The 19,198-nt window shown below is 43.7% G+C and overlaps 1 protein-coding gene and 1 long non-coding RNA gene across 3 annotated transcripts in view; one reads left to right on the forward strand and one right to left on the reverse strand.

Moving 5' to 3' along the window:
* Positions 1-4,596: 4,596 nt before the first annotated feature.
* GluRIB (Glutamate receptor IB) overlaps positions 4,597-19,198 on the reverse strand; it is a 153,664-nt gene continuing 139,062 nt past the window's right edge. The window contains exons 7-20 of one of the 2 annotated variants that reach the window (XM_046610335.2): positions 17,982-18,131; positions 17,172-17,393; positions 14,300-14,407; positions 13,592-13,705; positions 13,318-13,438; positions 13,153-13,247; positions 11,790-12,013; positions 11,423-11,635; positions 9,134-9,332; positions 8,752-8,996; positions 7,467-7,713; positions 7,302-7,376; positions 6,398-6,452; positions 4,597-5,481 (exon numbers count right to left, since the gene is read on the reverse strand). In XM_046610335.2, the coding sequence (XP_046466291.1) occupies positions 6,432-6,452; positions 7,302-7,376; positions 7,467-7,713; positions 8,752-8,996; positions 9,134-9,332; positions 11,423-11,635; positions 11,790-12,013; positions 13,153-13,247; positions 13,318-13,438; positions 13,592-13,705; positions 14,300-14,407; positions 17,172-17,393; positions 17,982-18,131 (2,034 nt within the window). In that variant the 3' untranslated portion in view covers positions 4,597-5,481; positions 6,398-6,431. The remainder of the gene's footprint in view (positions 5,482-6,397; positions 6,453-7,301; positions 7,377-7,466; positions 7,714-8,751; positions 8,997-9,133; positions 9,333-11,422; positions 11,636-11,789; positions 12,014-13,152; positions 13,248-13,317; positions 13,439-13,591; positions 13,706-14,299; positions 14,408-17,171; positions 17,394-17,981; positions 18,132-19,198) is intronic. The other variant, XM_046610334.2, reaches the window with a different exon arrangement.
* Positions 6,876-19,198, forward strand: part of LOC124211360 (uncharacterized) — a 154,153-nt gene continuing 141,830 nt past the window's right edge. The window contains exons 1-2 of the long non-coding RNA XR_011176316.1: positions 6,876-7,052; positions 17,212-17,396. This is a non-coding gene — a long non-coding RNA (uncharacterized lncRNA). The remainder of the gene's footprint in view (positions 7,053-17,211; positions 17,397-19,198) is intronic.

Below are 19,198 nucleotides of genomic sequence, written 5' to 3' on the forward strand. Positions count from 1 at the left end.
CAACTTCGTGAATCGATCGGCGAAATGTGTTCGACTGCGCTGCTGCAGCGTGCAGCGAGCTTCGTCAGCTCCACACCCTCGGTATCACAATTTTCGTCTATAATTACTGACGGGAGTCGAAAGCTTGCCGTGTATAATCAAAGGCTACACGTGCTCCGCGTATAACGCATGGGCCGGAACGGTTGACTCGTAAAATTTACGCCTCGACGTCTATCCCCCCCGCCCTTTGGCATATCCAAATTTCAACTCATGTACACGTTTCGTTACGTCGCACCCTTCGTGCCTGTGGATGGCGAAACATTTCACGTTTTTTTCCCCCTCCTATTTTTCCGTTATCCTCTGGGAGGGCGGCAACATGTCAATCAGCCAGCCTGCGGGATGGTTTTGTACAAGTCCCAGCCAGCGGGGAGAATTCTGTTTACCGGTTAATTGATAAAACGGTGATAACGGCCCGGGTTTATCACCCTACGAACTGATGTTCCTCTTTTTTACGTATACATACCCAGTCGACTACCCTCGGACTTGTTCGTTCACGGGGGGTACGGATATCCGATAGAAACGTACTTTTTTTTTTAACAACAAAAATTTTAAAAAACCGCGTGTCTCACAATCAGTCATGTTTTTGCAACGACGCTGTTCTATCCCTGAAATTATCGATTGATCTTACTCGCAATCAAATGCAAATCGTACACATCAGACTCGCAGGTAAACTTTTCTTTCAAAGTATAACTGTCAAATAAAATCTAGACCTTCGAAGATAATCCTTGTTACAAAGGATAGTTGAAAGGACCACGAATCGACGAGTACTTTAATATCAAACCACGACTCACGCTGCTTCAGAAAAGGAACTCTGCAGGCGTAATGATTATTCCGCCTGTTGATAACTGTCCCCGATACCAGCGTGGTTGAATTTTTGTGTAAAAATGATGCACGGAGTTGAAATGATATCGATTATCGTGACTCTGCAGAGTCTCCGGAGTCCCCGGAGAGGTGAGTCATTTGGGGGTTCGTGTAAATACCGGGTCGTTTTTTATTACCGGTCTCTTCTTTTCCCCGGAAGTCTATCACCGTGATGAATACTCACGCAGACTAGTTAAGGGCTGTAAAGCGGCGCATAATTCTACTCCGTTCCGTATATATTTACCATTTTTATTTCCTACCACGTTAACTACCGGGTATACATCCTTTTACATCAGATTTCTTCCACAGCACGCGATTATGTATCATATTCGGATTCTTGAACACGCTCACGCAAAACCATTCCTGTCCGCCTGTTACGCATTGCTGTAAACTCATACTCGTACACAACGACGAAATACGTTGCTTCTACTTTGTCCCTTTCTCCGTTTCCTTATCGCGCGATATCTCACAATCAGATAGCGTACCCATTTCGTTGGTCAATATGACAACAATATGACGTTACCCTCAAACGAGTTTCTCGCTCCTTTCGCGTGTGCATATTCAAAGACCAGTTGTCAATGCTGTCAGTTGAACAACCTAAAGTTGACATTTCGACAGCCGCGGCTGCCGGGGAAGTGGGAACTGGCAGGTGAATCAATCGATACGTCTTGTGATACACTTAAATAAACGATCGTGTATTTATGCAAATTTTATTTGGCTTACATCGTTTTACATAATTATAGTTGTATGTATCTCATTGCGAAACGCGGGTGAGGAAAGAGTTTGTGTTTAGTGCAGGTGCCGGGTATCGTGGATTCGTACGATTTGCCGCACCTTGCAACATTGTGTAGATACGTGTTTTGTTCATTTGCTCGTTATTCGTATACCGGGTGGCGGCGGCGACTGGAAGACGCTGGTTTAAAACTGCTTTCTTTTATGATTCTGCAATTTTCCTTTTTTTTTTCCTCTTTGATTTTTTTATAATAATATTTTCATTAATATTGTTCAATTTAAGTTATGTTGAGTTTTGATTCGGACTTGTAGGTTTTCCATATTTATTCCTTTTATTTTATTTATTGTTCTATTTCAATACTATATTAAAAACCAGGAAACGTAAAGCTTGCCGCAGTGGCTGATTTATTGTAATCTACAATACATTGCAACGAAATCTTTTTAAATATCAAAGTAAGAAGAATCAATTCAAGCCTTTGAAAAACGCTGCGAAATCAGTACTTGCTGCAATGTAAATTGTATCAAGGATTGAAGGGGAAAAAAATTATAATGGTTTATAATGGTAATAATTATACTCGCAAACTTAACAACGCCCGGTGAGAATATTAGATAGTGAAACATTATCGTTTAGTCATATTTTAATCATTTTTCTTTTTTTTTGGTTGCTGAAGTATTATAAGTACAATAGAATAATCACACTGGGTCAACATTGTAGCAACGTAGTCTTATCTCCGCGTTACTTAACTGCAACGCTTCGCACCATATTCATTATTTATTATTGATTTTATTTTAAACTTATTTATTGTGTTTAATAGTATAATATATATATATATATATATATATATATTTTATTTTCAATAATTATGTAAGTAAAAACTGACGATATGATATTAATATGGATTGTGTACAGCGTGGCGCACGCAGCGGTGCTTAAAATCTATACATATACACATGTATTATTATATGCATACCAGGGTGTTTGAGAAAAAGTAATTTGCGATTTTCCACCATGGCGCCCCTAAAAAGTTCATTCGGGTTACAAGAAAAATTTTGTGAAGAGATGAACGTTCCACGTTATATGGAAGGTCGCGCTCAGTTGATTTTTCACTTTCATACATTTTTTAAACTCACGAAGTATTGTAAATAAATTTCTTTTTATTGCTTACATCAATCGCAATATCAATTTACGTCAAAAAGGATACCGACACTTATAATATCAAGTCTTCAGTCGACGTTCAAGAAGTGTATCTGACGATTTTTTCATTATTAATTAAGTCTCATAAAATCGTTATAATTCAATATGAACTTTTAATTTAGGAAACTGAGATTCACGGATGATACATTGTCGTTTTATGGATCGTGGGGAAAATCAAATGAGCGCGATCTTCCAATAACGTAGAACGCTCATCTTTTCACAGAATCTTTCTTTTGACGTAAAAAAAACTTGTTACGGGGTGCCACGGCTGAAAATCGTAAGTTATTTTTTTCTCGAACACCCTAACGTATGCACAAAAAAGGATGAGTGAATTCAAATCGGAACGAACGAATGTGGAATGATGCATCGAGAAATCAAACGAACAAACTTGGCCATATTTTATGCCAAAGTGTTTAATTTTTATCCGCACCAATCCGCGTGTGCCACTAATTGCTGTACACGTTACGCTTGCATCGGATTCTTAAATACGGCCTAGTTTGATATTACGTGAAAATGAACACGTGTACTATAATACAGAGCGTTTCGACATCGTTTATTACTTCGTTTTTTGCATGGGTCGAGCGATTCCTAGTCAATTGAGTCGTCGAACTTCCTCGTAATATCAGGCAAAGCCTCTCGTATCGCCCTTTGGCACGTTTTTTTTTTCGGGCCACTATATTAATTACAGACAAGGCTCGCACTGGGCTGACCATATAAGAAAAGGGTTTCCAGCATTGAGAAAACGAGGTATTTATTTACCGATACGACGGTCGATGATCTCGATTGTAAATCGTTGTGCTCCGCACCAATTTCAGACGCGTAAAACCTTCAGACGAGGCTGTAATAAGATTGTATCGGTGAAGAAATGGGTAATCTTACAAATACCGTTCGGATTATGGGCCGCGAGACCTAACTGAAATTGGTTTGGTCATTAGTCAGCAAAAAACCGCTGGAGGGACTCGATGGGCGAGGGATTATTTCTTCAGGGTTTTCAATTCCGGAAACCGCAGTAACGGAGGGTCAGCCTTCAGTGATCGGCGCAAATCGTTATTATACTTATAAGGAATATATTTATACGGTAAACTCACACAATTAACTCATAGGTTTTTCAACATTTCCATCACGCTCTCTCTCTCTCTCTCTCTCTCTTTTCTCTTTTACTCAGAAACACGATACATAATCATATACGAATATAATTATTCCGACAATGTTTTACTTTACTTTATTTATTTATTATTCTATTTTTATCCTTTCATTCCGTGTACTTTTTCTCCAAATTTTTTATTTGCAATAAATAGTTGCGGCCGCGTGATTCATACGCTCGTCTCGTGCACCCTTACGATTATCGTTACAATTAAAAATTCACATACTCATTCGGCCATCTGCGGGCTTTCAGTCACTCGTACAGGATTAACATGTATATAGTATATATGCATATATAATATATAATTTCACACTTGCACGATAAACTTTCACCGGCTCACACAATACAGTGTATGTTTATTTGTATGTATAATATTGTAGTAGTTGGTTGTTTTTTTTTTTTTTTCTTTTCTTTGTCTCTTCTTTTTTCTTATTCCGCATTCAAGTCGACAAATGTACAGAACAATATTCGACTCGGCGTAAGTGGCACCCGATTGTTCGATCGTTTTTTCGTCACCACCAGTAGAGAGTTTTACTTTTCTCCTCATTATTATTTAATAATTTATATATATATATATATATATATATATATATATATAATATTTATTAAATATTATATATATATATATATATATAATATTTATTAAATATATATCTTCACATAACTGCAGAGCGTTGTGCTTCGTCGTCAGCGAGATGGCAGTCAATATATATTATCGAATTATAGATTTGTGTTGCTTGTCGCACATGCACCCACCCCAGGACCATCATCAATATACGATAAGCGTGTCGTCCGGTTAATCATCATCGTCATCGTCACTTTCCTCAATCGTCGCGTTACTGGTTATGATTTAAATTTTTCATTTTCTTAGAGTTATATACATATTTATTATTATTATCATTATTATTAAGTACGTAGAAACGTTTACGCATTTCATTGAACGACCGTACGGGAATGGTTATTCTCAGTGCGTTAAAAGTCGAGTTTAAATTTCTAACAACCAACGCGTCAAACGATCGATTTTCATCGCAAGCCAATGGAACAACGTTCCACCTTCCCGCACTGAGAATAAAAAAATAGTCCTCTGATTTACCGAATGCGTTGAATGATACACGTGATGCGCACGTGATTCGGGCCAAGTTTCCACCGCTGGAACCGGCTTCTGCCTCTCAAGTTACGTATTCCGGCTTTCTGTTCGAACCGGAAGTACCGCCGGTCCGGGGGCCTTGGGGCGCAGGCATCCAGGGCACGGCCATTTCCAGGGCAGCCATACTCGCCCTGCGTCTTGGCTTCGGGCTCTTCGGCGGTGGTTCAGCAAACGTTACGCTTCTGCTCGGCTTTGCTGGGGGTGGCGGAGGCGGCGGCGGTGGTGGAGGCGGCGGCGGCGGGGGCGGGGGTGGGGCTGGGGGTGTAAATCGCGTTGCGTCGGACGAATCTAAACCTGCGTGTGAGTATTGCTGTGCACCTGGTCGCTCTCGGCATTGCCAATCGCATTCGCTGGCGCGTAGTACTGGAAAAATAATTGCCATTTTTAACATTTTCTTTAGCTACTTCTGTCTTTAAGGTTTAATTATTAATTTATTTATATATATTTTTTTTTTTTTATTCTTTCAACGAACGTTAGTTGGAAATTCTCGAGGATGGAATATGCGGTCCGATACGTCGGTTTGCGTCAATAGGATGCCAAAAAAAAATGACAATATTCTCGGATATCTGACTATTGAATGAATAATGCCAAGGAACATGTGGTATTATCTATAAGCAAATTGAGAATTATTTACAGAAATGATGTTGGGTTTGACGTTCGGTTTTCATAGTTTTTCTTCTTGACGTGACTGCGAATAATTATAAAAGGTATATTTACAATTATATAGAAAAAAGAAAACAAGCGCAATAACGTATTGGTATATGTAATATGTATATATTATATTATAGGCATATGTTTAATGCAAGTACATCGTACTTTGAATTTGTACCAAGGCTCATGCAATGTAAACATCGATTGACGCGTCAACTTGCGTGATTGCGGTTATACTGAAGTTTCAATCAAAGAACATGTATACGTTGCGCGTGAAACGGTAAATTTCTAAAGCCACATGCCTCTGGTTTTCAACTATATGAACGCAGGCAAGCAGGCAATCGGATGCTTCGTGAAAAATGATGAGCCTAAAAATTGTAACGTAAATTTGTGGGACGAAGATGAGGATTCGGGTCTGAAGCGGGAGTAAATATACTGGTGAAAAGGAGACGAAAGTCGAGTTGAAATAAAGTAAAGAGAATCTAACGACGTGGAATATTAGAGAAATCAAGTGGAGGGTCTGAGCTGAGAGATGAAACGAGTCGGTGTTGCGAAATGACGAAAGTAAAATGTTCTTTTAATACGAAAGCAGAATGAATGAGGGATAATTAAGGGTGAGAGTACTCACATATGGTCCCGGGATAGGCGCATGCATCCTCCGTCTAACTCTGCAGTCCGTACCACTAGAGACAAAAACAAAATAGAAACGAAATGCGAAATGCTACACGTCTCCCGTATAAAAACGATAACGAACATATCACTGAAACGCAACACCCAGCCAGCCGTTCGCACAGCCATTTATTATTTATCTGTTTGTAGAGTAGATGTATAATATACCTAGATATGCAATATATGTATTTTTTACAATCGAATGAAACAAACAGTTCGAACAAACCTTAACTGAAATTATATCGGGACGTTAAACGTACTGCTGCTATAAATTGCATGCCAAGCGTGTTCTATGAAGTTGAGTCGGACGGCCAATCGGTCGGCTGTTGAAAATTAAACGGTAGAAAGCTTTCTTCCGCACAGTTAAAGGCAATATATTATTTATTATTTTTTCACCAACAGGTATTAGTCGTCGGACCATTTCCCAACGAAGAACTAGCATCTGCAGTATTTGACCGTGGCCCGAGATCGCGTCGCTTGCGCAAGCATTCTGCAGCGAGGCGAACCCTCACCGACTCAACCTCCTACCGACAGCTGTCCGTGGTATCAGTAGTTTGGTGTGTGCGGAGTTTACTTCAGATAAGCGATCTTCTCAGATCGCCGAGAGCTTGCAAGTAAGTATTATTGCCCAGTTGAAGTTTGCCAAACTAATATACCTACTCTCGACACGTCGATTCGACACTGAACTAAAAAGCTACTCCTCAAGTCCCAAATATGTTTGCGTGTCCGTGTGTCCGTGAGTACTGTATACAACGATTATACATTTGCGTGACAGAGTAAGATAGAGATATATAGATATACATTATACAAATGTTTGTGGACAGTTGTGTAAGCGTTACGTATCGACGACTCTTTATACATACCCGTCCGTTGTCGAAGTCACGACCGCCGCCGATCGTCAGTCTAGCTTTTGCTTTCATCGCGTCCGACAAGGGAATCTGCAAGGAAAGATCGACGGTGAGAAGGTTAATCGCCTGGGCGGTAACGTCGCCCGCAATGTCTGCGATCTTTTTAACGAATGACCGCACCTTTGCTCTGGTCGCCTCGGTGTGCGATTTGTAGCAAAATTCTAGAAGAGCGACGGCGAGGGCGACCAGGAGCCCTCCTATCAGGATGTAGAATATCCCGGCGACGTTGCTCAGCGACAACTCGTTCCTCGAGGCGTCCTGCTTGTCCCCGTGTCTGCACTCCGTCCGGTCGTACCACCATCGGTTGGTCAGCTTGGTCAGCTCGCCGTTTTCCTTCAGCGACAGGACCGCGAGATTGATGCTGTCCCTGCGGGAAGGAGACACGGAGTTTAAAATCGGAACGTCGCGTGTGTGCTCGGCGAAATTGTGAGAGGAGGAGAAACAAGCACGGAATGATCGAGATTTGACGGTGTAATTTGCCGCGGTTCATTCGCTGGCTTATCTACCGTGAAACGGGACTAAACGACACGGTGTCCAAGAAATTACTTAGTCCTTGAGGAGAGAGAGAGAGGGAAAAAAGAGGGAAGCTCATCAGCGGGCGACAAGAAGAACGAGAAGCGAGACGACGTCGCGCGACGCGCGGCTGAGGAAAACCACTGCCGGCAGGGAAGCGAAGTGCGATGGGTTGGAAGAACGACGTCTCGAACCTCGACTCCAAACTACCGACGAACGCGGATCCCTCTCTCCGTTCCTCTCTTTTTCCTTGCGGTTTGACTGGCACTTCCATTTCTCCTCTCCCTCTTTGCTCGAGTGCCAAAGTGCGAGAAAATTTCACACCGGATTAACGGCAGATAAACAAAATGCATTAACGTCGAGTGGCGGGCGTTTCAACCGAAACTGACAATGAGCTGAAGAGTTCATCGCGCGAATAGAGGTTTTTGGTCGAGGAGAAAACATCGCGCAAGTGTGCAGCGTGAAGCGGTGACCGATCCTTGGACGGGGAAGTACTCGGGGGTAATAGCTTGGAAAGAGTGGCGCGATAAATTTCTATGCTAATTGCCGGCGATGCGCGTTGTCGAGGAAGCAAAAAGCCACCTTTTAATTACTCAACCGAAGTCGACCGCGGTCTGACGTAGGTGTGCTACTGTGTAATTTCGACGCAGATACGTAATATGAAGTTTAAAAGTCGCTGGGAGGCAAGAAACGCAAGTGATGTTACGGTGCGCGCACATTTCCCAAATCCTGATGGATTTCCTGAACAGAGTGGGGAAAACTTTGGTAGTAAATCACGGAACTCGTTATACCATTATCGAGAGACCGCGAGCATGGCGAGGAAGAAATTCACCGAAGATGAAGTCGTGCCTTTCCTCCGGGGATGAAATAGTGGCCAAAACTCAATACTTACTTCAAAGGAGAACCGAGGGGCGTTGCAACCCCGAAACCCTTCGCGTCGAGGTTTCTCCCCACCTTCATTGTGTCGCAGGGCTCTCGCTCGTTGATGTACTCGTTCTTCGGACTCTCGATCAGCAGCGCGTATTTTCCCTTGCTCGTTCTCACCCTCCTGATGCCCTCGTCGTACGTTTTGACGAAGACGTGTTTCCGCGAGTTCATGAACTCCCACATTTTGCTGTAGAGGGTAATCTGCGACCTCTGCGGGCGTACAACGGGGTGAATTTCGCTTTAGCAGTGCCGAGCCGCGTGGCCCTTCGGGGACTTGGCAATCGATTTTGCGAGGCTGCTGCGCGAACAAGAAAAGGCACAAACACACAGCCGGTTAATTTCCTTACCCTGAAAAAGTCCCAGGTTGATCCGTGGGAGAGTGTGCCGTATTGGACTTCGGTTTGGGAAGCGAGGTCCTCCGGGGAGTTTATCGGCGCCACCATCCTCTCGACGGTCAGAAACGCCGCCAAGTTTGCAGTGTACGATGATATCAGTATCAAGGTGAAAAACCACCAAACGCTTCCAACGATCCGTCCCGAAATTGACCTGGAACAAAACCAGTGTTCGATGTGCCTGAGATGCAGAGAAAGATTGTGTAATTTGTGACTACGGTAATTGTCCACTTTAGGTTCGTATCGATTCGTTTCATGTTTCTTTTTTGAAGTATCCGTCTCCGGCATCGGAGTGACGGATGTACCAATATCTGCATCTATATTCCTAGCCTGTAGGTTAAGCAGCGGAAAGAAGGGTTGGAAATTCTTTGACTATCATAATTGAATACAACAATTTGTACCTTTGTTATACCAGCCGAGAAATGGTTATAGTCTCGTTTACTTCGCATTCGGATTCAAGACTCAAGCCTCATATCGTGACCTACTCGTGGTTTTAATACTTGAATTAACATGCATTTCAGTGCAGCAACGATGCATCGTGTCTAGGGACAGGATTCGAGGGCCAGTTTCAAACGATTGTTAAACTTGCTGAGAAATCGAATCCTAAATACATGATACGATTGTCCATAAATACAATTTATGCTTGTTTTCAAAGTATGGAACGATTAATGAAAGCGGTAGAAGTAATAGGATTATTTTCGCCGTTGATTACCGTGTTTTTGGTTCTTAATCAGAGAGGTTTATAGAAGAATTTGTCATGAGACCTACCATAAAACGAAGAGTCAGGCATATAAATTGGCATTCCACGAAGTGAGGCCAAGCGAACGACCGTGAATAAATTGTCGATTTCTCGTAAAAAGCGACATCGGCTGTTTCAGACCTATATTTTATTGCGCGTTACGGGAATCCGGCCACACTTACGCACGCGAAGGTGTAGTTGAAGAAATGCAAATACCCAAATCGAATGTGTAAGAAATATCGAGAAGAAGAAAATGACCTGCTCGTTACCGTATGTATTGCGGACATTTCGCATTACATTTCGTTTCAACAAAGAAGGCTACGAAAAATCTGCAATTCATATCGAAACCACGAACGTTTTTACTCATTAATCAAGAAACTGCCGCGGCGGGAAATGCAAACGGCCAAAATGTAAATTAGCCGGCAAAAATTCGACCTTGGAAAGGTTTCGCGCTGATTTAAACCGCCGTATTCCACTCCCCGATTCAGTCTCGCTCTGGAAACACGTTGGGTGTACAAATTATTTTCGCTGATATAGGGAATCGTTGGCCCAAGTTTGCGAGTGAGTCGCAATAACGTCAGGCGCAAATAAACCTTGAATCACCTTGTAGCAGCCGTGCGGGTGCGGCACTGCAGAATTTTAACGGTGGTCAGGCAGCCACGCCAACCCTTAATTTACATAAGTTCTCCTGGTAATCATGAACTGCTAATGTAATAACCAGTCTAATTAGATTACTTGAGATTATAGTTTGGTCCTAAGCGCGGGTCGATTTTCCCAGGATTCGCAACGTACCGGCGATGAGGGGAGCATCGGACCCGGAGGGGGGGGGGGGGGGGGGGAATCTTTGCAGCGGCTATTCGTCTCCTCTCTGGCGAACGGTTTCAAAGGGCTGACTTATTAATTGAGTTTTCCGAGGCGAGTGGTTGTCCGTTGAGCTTTAATATTGCCATGTCGAAACATGCGTAAATTATTAGGTCTCTCTCTTAGCAGTTGGCAAAGAATTGAAAATTGAAATATTTGCTGTTCCTTGTCAAGTTTTAGTTGCATTATTGATGATGACTGGATCGACAAGAAATGCTTTTTGCGGAAAGCTATAAGCCGCGTATAAATTCTCAAAGTACCGCTGAAGGCTCTTTCTGGTTTCAGTTTTCCTCATTGACCCGTTGCTTGCCTACCAGCCAATTAATACTATTAGAGTGTTCCCTCTGTATAATACGCTCCTCTTGTCTCGTACAAAGGCATTCAAGTTGTTCAAGTTGCAAAAGCGCCGCGATGTTTTTGAACTCTACTAATTAACGGGTAAAGTATTCCACTCGAAAGAAATAAGAAAGCTAACCTTTCACCCTCTCCGCGGCAATGCCTTCGATCTACTCAGTCTTCGCCAAACACACGCAGGTACAACCGGTAGTGAAATGTATGAATTGTATGAATCGTAGCTCGAAAGCTCTTCAGCCTTTTGTGCATCCGGTTAGGCAAAGAGAAAAAAAATGCCGCAGCTTACTCACCTCGGTGAAATGTCGCAGCCCTGTTGCATAAATGCGCCTAAGGAGAACCACAGGCTATTGAGAATGCTGAAGTCGTTCGCCATGCTGGAATGTGGCGTGTGAGGGGAACCGTGAGGGGCGTGAGGATGCGGAAGTCCAGGATCTCCTCTTGCCCCTGCCATTGGGTCATTTCCACCGTTGATTTGAAGCAGCCTCCATTCGTATGGTGAGAACCTGGGAGGATTCATCCCGTTACATTCATCGTTTAACACAAAGGAGAAGAATGAAATGTGCGTATTTTCCGAGTTAGAAAGAGATGTTAAACGGGGTGAACTCCGTTATCTAAAAGTGGAAATAATTTCATCTGTAACGACTTTCCATTAGTCACCTTGAGACTATGAAGAGGACGATGGAAACCCCGATGTAAGAGAATATGACGCAGACCCAAATCTCCTTGCTGAGAGGATTGAGGAAACTGAATACGCCAGGTTTCTGTTTTATCGGCTTCTTTATCATGATGCTGATACCCAAGGACATAAAGGGCTTTGTGAAGTCGATGACGCGTTCCCGTTCCGATGTTATTGTCATCGAGGCGATGGCGATATCCGCTTCCTGAAAGGATGAATTTCAAGATTACTTTAAAGTTGACCTGACCGGAAATCGCGTCCACTAAGCACGTACTTCGTCAAGGAGTAATATCTTTCTCCTTTCTTAATAAGCACCTTACGATGGCCTGCCCGGCATTAATTCGTCCCTGTTTTGCTCTCTCAACTTATAAACCAACGCAGCGCGGCTATAATAACACGTAGAGTGAAAGAGGGCAGAAGAACAAGACTTCTTGAGCGTAGAATAGAATCGCAGAAAACGGCAAGGCTCAGCATCTCTGTTCTTGTAAGTAATTAGAGAAGGGAATTGAATAAATTTACATCATACGCAGTCGCGCCGCTTCTTCGAGAGCCTCTCATTGCCATTACCTTTGACCTTTAGCTCGCTTTTATTCGAAGCCGACGGTTATAACAGGTGTATACGAACCGTTATACACGGGGTCGAATATTTGAGTGAAAAATTCACCAGCACATTCACCCTCATCATTCGATTCAATTCACTCGTCTAATTCGATTCAACCTGTTCAACGGATTCGGACTCGAACCTCTTACCGTCGGAGTCAGCTTGCGGATTGCCGAATCTGCCAGCAGGGGTGCGCGGTTCCGAAAGCTCGAAGCTCTCTGGCGACGAGCCAGGGAAGAAGCTTTGAGGCTTGGACGGCAAAGCAGAGCCTTTGTTATCCACGTTCATGGTCGATAATCGCAGAGCTACCCGGTGCAAGCGTAGCTTAGCAACGGGTACCGCGTAGAAAATCCTTTCGCGAGTTCGCACAACGAGGTTCCCGCTGACCATGTTACGAAACAAAATTCTTTCGCAACGAGCAGCGTCCTCGTAAACAATATTAAAATATACTTTTGTCGAAATGACACCACCTGCTTTTTAAACGAAAAAATTACGCAACCGTTTACATTCACTCTCGCACAGCACTTGACGATTCAGCCGTAGACGTGGCCGAGCGCGATCCCTGTATTTAATTGAAGTTATATTTGTAATTAATTGCGCGCTCTAGCGAGCTCATTTTGATTACCGCCAAAGGCCCGAGTCAGCTGTCAATTAATTCAGTAATTCGCTCGCAAAGTTGCTTTGACATTATTAGCGACGTGTACGACCGGTGATTCAAAGATTCTGGAGTTCGATGTACCGACCTTTCGAATCAGTTCGCCGACCATTCCGTCCCAGCCACCGTTAACGTCCGGATTTTCTGTCCCGTATTTGCCGTCCTTGACGATGCGCAGTTCGTCTATAAATTTGAATGAGAGACACGTGACGCACTGCAGTGTCGGAGTGATCGATCATCGTACAATACTCACAAGTTATGTCGAGCTTCTTCGCTATCAGATCTGCGAGATCTTTGCAGTAGCCTTCAAATCGGTTATTTCCGGTTAGCGTTTCGCCCGGTTCCGGTTTCCGCAGCATGATGTACGGCTCCTCCTGCAATCGAGTATCAAAACTTCAAGGCTTTTCCTGCTCCTGTATTACGAAAATACTACATTTATCTCTCGGGATATGACCGATGGTCGTCCAGCCCCCCCAGCGTCAAAGGGCGCCATCAATCAGGGGTCAAAACCCTCGAATTATACGCACCACGATCGTTGTCACGATGTACGTCCTGTTCTTTTCGATCTCCGACTGGGGTCGAAGTCTCACGTACTTCGCCGCTATCGGCTGGAACCCAGCCTCGTCGGTCCATTCGGCAACCTCGAAGCAGAAGACGCGCGGATTTTGTTAATTGCTTATCAGGCCCACCGCAGAAGCGAGAGAGAGAGAGAGAGAGAGAGAGAGAGAGAGAGAGAGAAGTAGAAAAAAGTGTTGCGAAGAATTGATCGGACAGGGATTCCGTGGAAGCACGGCGTGGTGCCGGCCGTTCCTGTTCGAATCCCGAATCGCCGGGGTCGTCAATTATTCACCTATCGAAATGGCCGCTGCAATTCTACAAGGTATTACACACCCGCACCCGATAGTCTAGGTATAAGGCTGTGTGCGAGGAATCGCTGAGCCAGCTGCGATACGGCAAAATATCGCAGAAATATCGTAAGCCCGTGTGGACCGGACCCGTTGTAGTATTTCTTGCAGTTGTCAGTCGGACTGCGTGTACCTCATTTATAAACCCTATCTGGTGAACTTTGACGGTTTTACCCAACTCAGAAAGTAGAATATTTCATCCCCTGTCCGAGCTTTTTTCGCTTCCTCTCTCGCTCTTCCTCGAGCCGTGCAATGTATTGGAGTGAAAAAAGTTTCCCTCCGCCTCACACTTAGTCAGCCCTAACTGCTTCCGCGATTATTATAACTCACCTTGACCATCGCGCTATTTACGGTCATTTCAACAACGTGGAGGGTGTAGTTCTGCCGGCGGCCATCGTCGTTGAACCGAATTTCCCCCGTCAGACCCTCGATCTCGACCTGGAAATACAGTTTGTCATTGACAATTATACTCGGGACTGCTCGTTGGAAACTGTAATCGAGAACACGTTTTGACTTGGCGATGTTGTCGGGTTTCATTGGTTCCTAATTACGGCGAAATATGCTCGAACCAAAAACGTTTTATACACAGATTATTCACGCGCCATGTGACACAAGTCGAGCCTAAGTTTACTAACGTCGTAAGTTTGACGTCGCCTCGTTAGGGCTGTACCAAGAAGACGTCTCTACCCCAAAACTAAAAACATTAATCTTAGGAGCTTCGGGATACGCCTGAACTTTCCGACGGTTAATAAGCGTCGGGATTTAATTGATCGTCACAAGAATTAACCAATTTTATTAAATTGCTCAACGATGATTCCCGTTGCAGTTGTATTTTTTGAAAGCACCAGATGCACGTGCAACGGATACACCTTGTCACATTGTTTCGTGGCTTACCGTAATTCTGCCGATAAACTTGCGGATTGAAGGTGTAATATATTTATCGGATTTCCAGGCAGTTTCAATTTCCATAAGTGGAAGTACCGAACGTTGAACCGCAACGCGGTTTCGTTCCAGCAAAACCGAACCCAAATTACTACAAGTAACGCGACCGCTCAAGTTGGCTGGAACTGATTTCGACCAGATCTCTCTCGAAACGGTTTAAGAGAGTAGAAATAGGAGAGGGCAAGAGAGCGAGAGAGACGACGGTGAAAGACGGGCGCTCCGACCGGGGGCTAGTCACGTCAACTTGGAGAAGAGCAAGGCAGGCCGCCGCTTTGTTGGTTGGCAGGCAACGGCTGCCAGCCCGCACCTTGTTTCGCTCCACTTGGGCCCGGCAGGAACCGAACTCTCTAGCACTTAAGCACTAGCCTTAATTACTCGTACGCCAAGTCGAGGAGCTGAGAACGAAGATGGAAGTCAGGGCGTTTCGGTGATTATTGACATATCGCGGTTGGACAGAAAGAGGTCTCGAGATGCAGCACGAACTCCCCAAAATTTCTCTCTCGCTTTGCCCAAACTTTTCGTCGCAAACTTCAAATTTATTTCAAAAGGTGTGCATACCTCTACCTACCCTATCCAACGTATCGGCAGAGAATCGTTGATAAGAAAATTCGGATCGTTTCGCCGGTAAAAGTTTGGGCGGCAGATCGGAGGAGACTTTGTAATATTCTCTAAGGGGCTTGCCGTTAAGTTCGGGGAGGGATACCCACTTCGGTCTGTAGAATCGTCGAATTCGATTTTCCAACTTTTCAATCCAGAAACCTGAATTCTCGTACTTCTTGCCTGAGTCAAAGGGATCCCGAAAGAATTCAGCCGGAGACTCGCCACGCCCTGAATCACCGCGTAGTCAGCTGCGAAACTGGATCTATTTTCATCTCCCCACAACAGTTCGTTCGGTTCATCTCTCGTTGCACGGACTGTCGTTGTTTGAATACTCGGCATTCGGATCAAACGGTACGGCGAGTCAAATTCTCGCTCGATGTAGAAAATACTTGGGATAACGGAATCTCCTTGAAGTTTCGACGCGCGCGTGTTTCACTTTCTTGACGGCATAAAGGAGCGGTACGTGCAGGCGCGCGTGTGTGATGTGCGAGTCCTGAAAGCCGGTTAGAATTCATTTAGACATCGTCGAGAAGCTGATCCAAAAGTTTGGAAGCCTCGGGGAGCGACGCCGATGAGAGTATCGGGTAGTTGTCAAGGAAGTCGAGAGCAGGGGTCTTCGGTGAGAACGATAGCGGAGCCAGGCGGGCAGTTGCCGTTTCTAAGAGGCTAGGAATTCCGTTAGAATTGAAAGAAGTCGCAATTACTGTCAGCCGCAGACATCGCGCTGGTATACCGTCAGCTACGAAACACACCTCCGGAACAGCGATCCTCGCATCTTCCCGACGAAACAGCCTCGCGTAACGTATATCGTCGAAGACTTCCGGCCCCGCGATATATTTCCTGGAAGTTGTATAATACAGTGCACCGGAAACCGTGATATCTTTCTATAATTCAAGTCTTATAGCCATAAAACAGTCGAGCGGCAGTCTGGCTCCCTTGCACCAGCTTCCTCGTATGCAAGAATGTACATATATGGGGCATTCCACGCCAACTCGGTAAACGGTTGACCATGACAGTTTTGTAATTTCACCAAGGATTTTTCTTACGTTAGTGCGACCTCTGCGAAACCTGTCGTAAAAATTTTCAAATTTTTTTAATCACTCGTCGTTATGCTATGATTTATAACCCCTTAGTAGTCAGGCGACAATGAGATTTTCGTGACACTTTTGTGTTGGAAAAAAAATTTCATAGACTTATCCTATAATTCAGCGACCTCAAAAACGATGATTTACCAAATCACAGTAAAATCGATGTAGTAAAAACATGTATTTTTCAAATGCCGACATATGTGTCACGACACAAAAGTGGCACGACTTTTTTCTGCCTACGTGTGTGTCACTGACAGTCAAGGGGTTAAACCCATCTCAAAATCACCCAAATGGATTTTCATGAAACAAGAAAAAAAAAAACATCTGGTGTCCGAACTGAAACATTTTCACACAAGATTCAGAGTGGGTCCTGTTTTTTTTCTATTTTTTAAATAATTTTTTCTTTTATTTTCATACCTGTTTAAAACCTATTACAATACATACCGCATCTCCGATTTTATTGCTGATTTTTTAAATTGTTACTCCAGTTCTAAAACACACTCGCCATTTTTTTCAATACTTTCTCACAGATTCCGAACAGCTTTAAATCACGTCGCTCGTTCATTTATTACCTTTCTGAGATGCCTCGAAATCTTGTCTCCGTGTTCCCAGGGAGTCACCCATCCCTGGCTAGGGTTGCAGTCCAGCGCCCTTGTCGCGTTGGCCTGATGACCGCTCCCCGATACGCCGTTGCGTCTGACGTTGCTCTTGAACTGATCCGGCTTCTTGCGCAGCATCTTGCTGAACGCCTCGACGAGGACGAAGACGGCGTCGTACATAAGCGCTGCCTGAGCCTGGTGAGTGTGAATTATTTGCTCGAATACATTGGAGAACGGGTGTAATACCGGAGGGACAAACGACGACGGAAACCGACCGGAAAGGAAATTCTGGTCAAACCGACGAATGAGCGGCGCTTCCCATAATTTTTTCTAAATTGAACAATTTCTACAGCTCCGTTCGTTTTATGAAAACACGCGCTCCGCTCCTTTTTTCACGTCGAGTAATTATGCCTTGTGGTATTACCGCACCGACGGTTACTCCATTCGCCTACATCAAATGCAGCAGCTCATGTCCGACTGTCTTAGGTATTTAAACAACGCTCTGCGGGGTTGTCAACGGTGTAAGTTAAAGGAAAAATCTAATTGTGAGTACGCGTGATCGCGGAAAACGGATAAATGACAAGTAAACTCTGCAGTTTCTACGCTGCGACACTTTATACTTTTACAACCGAGGTTTATTTATTCGCTTTTAGCGGTTAAGCATTCTTTCGCTTTTCACGTCCAAGGAGTTTAGGTATGTACGTTTATAATCCTGCGAGGCGGAACTTTTCGAGAAAATTAAATCGAACCTTGAGATAGACAACTCAGGCGCTGTGTACGTACGGAAATGGACTCGCGACCGGCGCCTTGGGAAGTAGCCAGCTTCGAGAGGAACTCCTTGACATGGCGTCGAGTGGCGTCCACAATGCGAAATCCTGTGATGTTGATCGCCCCGTACTCGATCACCTCACTCTCCCAACGGTCGTCCATTATCTGATAACATAACAAGGGAATAACCCGCGTAAGCCAGGGTTCGAGAAAATTCTACTCAACTTCCGCTTTTCGGTGTAGACTACGATATTATCGATCGCATCGGACAAGTTAATCGGACGTCTGACCTACGACGAGTCCCCAACTTTTGAATTGACCTTTTGAGTCACACGTTATTCTGCCGAGACAACTTTTATGAAAAGATAATATTCTGTGGTTTTTGGGGTCGCTCGTTATAAATCTGAAATACGATTTTGAAAATTCCAAATAGTGGATCTAATATGGTGGTCGAAAATATCAAATTTGATCGAATACAGTAAAGAATCTCTATGCAGGGGTTTTCAGGGTCGCTGATTGGATTCGCCGTACTAAATTTTCATAATCTTGTTTCATATTTCTAATCAGCGACCCCAAAAACTCCCGGATAGAGTTTTTTCTCCGGATTTAATCGAATTTGAAACTGTTGTCCGCCAGATTGGATCCGCCATGTTGAATTTTTAAAATCCGATTTCAGAATCGTAATTCGTGACCCTTAAAACATGTAATTTATTTAAAACATGTGTACGTGTAGAGGGGTAACTTTCTCGGAAATGAATTATGCCTTCAATTTTGACGAGTTTTTTCAATCAATTTGTTTCTAACAATAATAATTTACATTGTATCGCAATAATTACTCTCAAGTATTGAAAACCAATTAGTATAATATCAGAAATAGCAAAGAACCGCAAAAAAATATGTTGAAAAGTTCTGTAAATATACAAAAAAATGGATATAAAGTAGGTGGTGCTTACTACTGTGACTAAAAGGGTCAAGAGAAAATCGCTCCTAAGTGAAAAAACATGAAGATTTTATTTATCGTCGTATTCTTTCCGATAGACTAATCAAGATCCCAACGATCAACTTGTAAATTTGGCATAACTGAGTCATTTCGTTGAATAATGATCGTTCGTTCAGTTTTTTGTACAATTGTTTTACAACCTGATGGGATTTGTATTCTCCCTGCTTTCGAAAATTGAACGGTACCGGTCCGACCCTTAAGTGCCATTCCGTTCTGTGTGCGAATGACCATC

This window comes from Neodiprion pinetum, chromosome 2 (genome assembly GCF_021155775.2).
Source record: "Neodiprion pinetum isolate iyNeoPine1 chromosome 2, iyNeoPine1.2, whole genome shotgun sequence".
Classification (NCBI taxonomy): Eukaryota; Metazoa; Arthropoda; class Insecta; order Hymenoptera; family Diprionidae; genus Neodiprion; species Neodiprion pinetum.